The sequence below is a fragment of the Stomoxys calcitrans genome, chromosome 2 (assembly GCF_963082655.1).
Source record: "Stomoxys calcitrans chromosome 2, idStoCalc2.1, whole genome shotgun sequence".
Classification (NCBI taxonomy): Eukaryota; Metazoa; Arthropoda; class Insecta; order Diptera; family Muscidae; genus Stomoxys; species Stomoxys calcitrans.
The window spans coordinates 52,647,910-52,653,284 of NC_081553.1; the positions used below are offsets into that span (position 1 = coordinate 52,647,910).

A 5,375-nucleotide genomic window follows, 5' to 3' on the forward strand; every position below is an offset into this window, starting at 1 on the left:
CAGTCGATTTGGCTGAAATTTTGCATGTAGTGTTCTGATAAGACTTCTACGGTGCCAATTGGTCTATAGCCTAATATAGCTCCCATGTAAACCGATCTCCCGATTTGACTTCTTGAGCCCTTACAAGCCGCAACTTTTGTCCGATTTGGCTTAAATTTAGCGTGTAGTGTTCTATTATGACTTTTAACCACTTTGCCAAGTGCTGTCCAAATTGGAGAAGAACCTGATATAGCTTCCATATAAACCGATCTCCCGATTTGATTTCTTGAACCTCCGGAAGCCGCAATTTTTGTCCGACTTGGCTGAAATTTTGCATCTAGTGTTCTGTTATGGCTTTCAACAACTGTGCTAAGTACGGTCCAAATCGGTCTATAACCTGATATAGCTCCCATATAAACCGATCTCCCGATTAGACTTGTTTAGCCTCTGGAAGTCGCAATTTTTGTCCGATTTGACTGAAATTTTGCATGTAGTGTTTTGTTATGACTTTCAACAACTGTGCATGTACGGTCCAAATCGGTCTATAACGTGACATAGCACCCATATAAACCGATCTCCCGATTTTACTTCCTGAGTGCTTAGAAGCCGCAGTTTTTGTCTATGCCATGCCAAAACTTCTTCCCAAAGAAGTGGAGCAGTGCGGGACGCCGTTCGGACAGCACTCATTGATATGTGAGAAGTTTGCCGCTGTTTCTTAATGGAATGTTCACGGGCAAATTTTCATTTGTAGTGCATAGCTTTCTCCACATAGTGGATATGTTTATCCACATCGTGGATATATTTATCCACTACGTTGATATCTTTATTCACATTATGGATATCTTTATCCACATCGTGGATATATTTTTGCACATTGTAGATATCTTTATCATCATTGTCCACATTGTCGTGGATATCTTAATCCACATCGTGGATATGCACATTATGGATATCTTTATCAACATCGTGGATTTTTATTTATCCACTTCGTGGATATCTTTATTCACATCGTGGATACCTTTATCCACATCGTGGATATCTTTATCCACATCGTGGATATCTTTATCCACATCGTGGATATATTTATCCACATCGTGGATATATTTATCCACCACGTGGATATCTTAATTCACTTCGTGGGTACCTTTTTGCAAATTGTGGATAAATAAAAATCCACTATGTTCATAAAGATATCCACAATGTGCAAAAGGTATCCACGATGTGGATAATGATATCCACGATTCGTTGATATCTTTATTCACATCGTGGATATCTTTATCCACATCGTGGATATCTTTATCCACATCGTGGATATCTTTATCCACATCGTGGATATCTTTATCCATATCGTGGATATCTTTATCCACATCGTGGATACCATTGCCCACATCGTGGACATCTTTATCCACATAGTGGATATTTTTATATGTATCGTGGATATCTTTTCCACATCGTCGATGTCTTTATCCACATCGTGGATATCTTTATTCAACTCGTGGATATCCTTATCCACATGGTGTATATATTTATCCACATCGTGGATATCTTTATCCACATCGTGGATATCTTTATCCACATCGTGGATATCTTTATCCACATCGTGGATATCTTTATCCACACCGTGGATATCTTTATCCATTGTCCACATCGTGGATACCTTTATCCATATCGTGCATAAAGATTTCCACGATATTTATACACTCCGTGGATATCATTATCCACATCGTGGATATCTTTGCCCACATCGTTGACATCTTTATGCACATTGTGTATATATTTATCCACTCCGTTGATATCTTCATCCACATCGTGGATATCGTTATCCATGTTGTGGGTACCCTTATCCACATCGTAGATATCTTTATCCACATCGCGGATATTTTTATCCACATCGTGGATAACTTTATCCACATCGTGGACATCTTTATCCACATTGTATATATATTTATCCACTCCGTGTATATCTTTATTCACACCGTGGACATCTTTATCCACATTGTGTATATATTTATCCACTCCGTTGATATCTTCATCCACATCGTGGATATCGTTATCCATGTTGTGGGTACCCTTATCCACATCGTAGATATCTTTATCCATATCGTGGATATCATTATCCATTGCCCACATCGTCAATATCTTTATCCTCATCGTGGATACCTTTATCCATATCGTGCATAAAGATATCCACGATATTTATCCACTCCGTGGATATCTTTATCCACATCGTGGATATCTTTATCCACATCGTGAATATCTTCATCCACATCGTGGATATCTTTGTCCACATCGTGGATATCGTTATCCATGTTGTGGACATCCTTATTCACATTGTGGATATCGTTATCTTTGTTGTGGATACCCTTATCCACATCGTAGATATCTTTATCTACATCGTAGATATCTTTATTCAAATTGTGGATATCTTTATCCACATCGTGGATATCTTTATCCACATCGTGGATATCGTTATCCATATTGTGGATATCTTTATCCACATCGTGGATATCGTTATCCATGTTGTGAACATCCTTATCCACATTGTGGATATCGTTATCCATGTTGTGGATACCCTTATCCACATCGTAGATATCTTTATCCACATCGTAGACAACTTTATCCACATCGTAGATACCTTTATCCACGTTGTGGATATCATTGTCCACATCGTGGATATCTTTATCCACATCGTGGATATCTTTATCCACATCGTGGATGTCTTTATCCACATCGTGGATATCTTTCTGATGCACATAGTGGATCCATGGTGGTTTATCCACATTGTGGATATCTTTATCATTATCATGGATATTTGTATCCACATCGTGGACATCTTTATCGATTGTGGATATCTTTATCCACATCGTGGATATATTTTTTCACATTGTGTATATTTTTACCCACATCGTGTAGAACTTTATCCACATCGCGGATATCGTTATCCACCTTGTGGATATCTTTATCCACATCGTTGATACTTTTCCCCCATTGTGGATATCTTTATCCTTTTCATTGACATTTTTATCCACATCGTGGATATCTTTATCCTTAACATGGACATCTTTATCCACATCATATACATCTTTGTCATGAAATCATAAGAAAGTTTCACTTTCTTAGAAAATTCCCTCAACTGGTTTTGGATATCCCATGTCAACACTAAAGTAAAGCCTTTGTTTGGTATCAAACATTCACCATAGCACCCCTTTTTTGTTGGACCCCAATTAGTTTCGTTTATTTTGTTTTGTAAAAAGGGCTAAAACTGTGGGAAATAATGAAAATTGTGCTGAAATCATTGCAACATAATTGCAAATTAAATTTGTCTGCAGGATTTACTCATAATTGTCCAGCATGTTTTTGCCCTCACACATTTCCTGCCTCCCAATCAATGATGGCCAGCATTAAAGAAAAAATTTCAATTTCCAGCTTTAGAAAAATGTCTATGGCCATTTTTAGTATCTTTCACAAAGACAAATCGGACTTAAGGGCAAGCCAGCTATGGCATGCTTTGATGAAATTCCTGCTGATAAGCAGACCCACAAGTAAAACGAAGAAGAAACAAAAGGAGAGAAGAAAGTAACGAATCTCTCTAACAACCAACAACCTAAAGCCAAATTCAAATTATTTCTTTTTTTTCCTTCGTTTGTTTATGACCCAACCCAAAAGGGGTTAAATGGCTAAAAAGGTGTTAGAGTGGTTTTAACTGATGATCCTTTTCTCTGTTGGTTGGTCATTTGATTTGAACTCTTTTTTTTGGTGTTTTACTCAACATGCAATCACAGTGGGAATCCTTAAGATTGGTAAAGAAATCCTTGTGAAAAGCATAGGCGTAGGTAGAGTATTTTTCAAAAAGGGGAAGTCGGAAATTTTTTTTTCACTCACACAAGACCTTTGATTATATCTTGTATTCTATGGCCAATAGACTTATCTATAATGGCCATGTCATATATGTGTAGCTCAACTCACTTTCAGCTCTCTTTTCCCCCACATCAATGTCTTATACCCACACAGCTTCTTCCTATGGCCAAAAATGAGGACTAAAAGTTTGTAAGAAATTAGAAAAAAATCCAAAAAAATCCATACATACTTTCATTTAGCCGCGTTCATCCTGTAATGACTTAATATTAAAGGAATTTGCCAAAATTGCTCAAGATGAACAACGACATATAGGGAGGGGGGGGCAGCAACAACAAAAGCATGCTGGTCCTGTTTCGACCATTTGCCCTTGCTAAAGTCAACTCATAGCCTCTTTCATACTCTCAGAGGCCGAGGAAAAGGGAGATAGGGACTAGCAAATGGTGTTCGGTTTCGGCTGTTGCTCCTTTGTAACTTTAACGAGGACCAACAACGTAAAGAATTTCTAATAAACCAACTTTCCGGCTACTTGGCACTCTTTTTTTGCAGCACTCAAAATGCTTAGCCAACTCCTACCCACTATCATCATTGAAATAAAGGTAGGCAGTGGTTGTGCGGATGGGTATCTAAGTTTTTTTCCTATAACAGTTGAAGAGAGAGAGAGCGCGGGTCTCCGAACAGCCATTGAAAGGCAACAGTGTGGTGTGGTCCTGGTGCAAGGAATTGTTTTGTATTAGCCAGATTAGGCGAATTATGGTGTGTCGTTGTTGGCTTCCTTGGATGGATAGCTGACTGAATGGCCGCTTGACTGAATGAATGGATGGATAAAGCTGGCAGACGATAACGTTGATGATGGCGATGCTGATGCCATTTGACGTTAAAAGGCGGCAACGCACATGTGCCGGCTGTTGTTTTATTGTTTTTACTAAATTTAATGTAAATTGACAAGAGACTTTTTGCTTTCGCCTTTTTTTTGGGACGGAGGAGGGATAGGATAACAACAGAAGCAGCAGCAACAACATTAACAAAAAAAAGTTTTAAGAAGACAAACAAACAAAATAAAAAGATCAAATTATATGGGAAACATAGGAAAAGTGTTTCGATGCCACAACGAGACTGGTTGAGAAAGTAGGAGGTTAGTTGGATGAAAACATGTGGGTAAGGTTAAAAATAGGGCGCGGATTTCAATACTGAGTCAATAATCCGCTAGGGTAGTTCTCTAAATCCAAAAAGTAGCCCAGACCAATTTTTTTTGGGTGGGCGGCCTCCATAGACTTTCATCACTTTTATAATTACAATCCCATGGCAGCCGGTTGTACGCACCGGATTAACCCGATGGAATCCTCATCGGCAAGGGCTGCCGCCTCAGTGTACGTGTTCGTCTTTTTGCGTCATGGGAGAGGCACATCTCGGAGTGCCTTCTCCGCACGTTTCTGGTCCGTGCCGGGATTGAAAAGAACCCCGGACCCTGGTTCTCTTCGGTTTGCCAGAACCGCCTTCATCATCGGTCGGTGTCGCTGAGGTGTAACCGGTGCATTGAG

At 39.1% G+C, this 5,375-nt stretch overlaps 1 protein-coding gene across 1 annotated transcript; it reads right to left on the bottom strand.

Moving 5' to 3' along the window:
• Nucleotides 1–2,141: 2,141 nt before the first annotated feature.
• LOC131994661 (uncharacterized protein PF13_0277-like) lies at nucleotides 2,142–2,540 on the bottom strand. The gene has a single exon (XM_059361446.1). The coding sequence runs from the start codon at nucleotides 2,538–2,540 to the stop codon at nucleotides 2,142–2,144; it is 399 nt and encodes a 132-aa protein (XP_059217429.1).
• Nucleotides 2,541–5,375: the final 2,835 nt, after the last annotated feature.

Excerpts from the sequence above, each read along its gene's own strand:
- LOC131994661 (XM_059361446.1), bottom strand. The coding sequence starts at position 2,540 with ATGGATAACGATATCCACAATGTGGATAAGGATGTTCACAACATGGAT.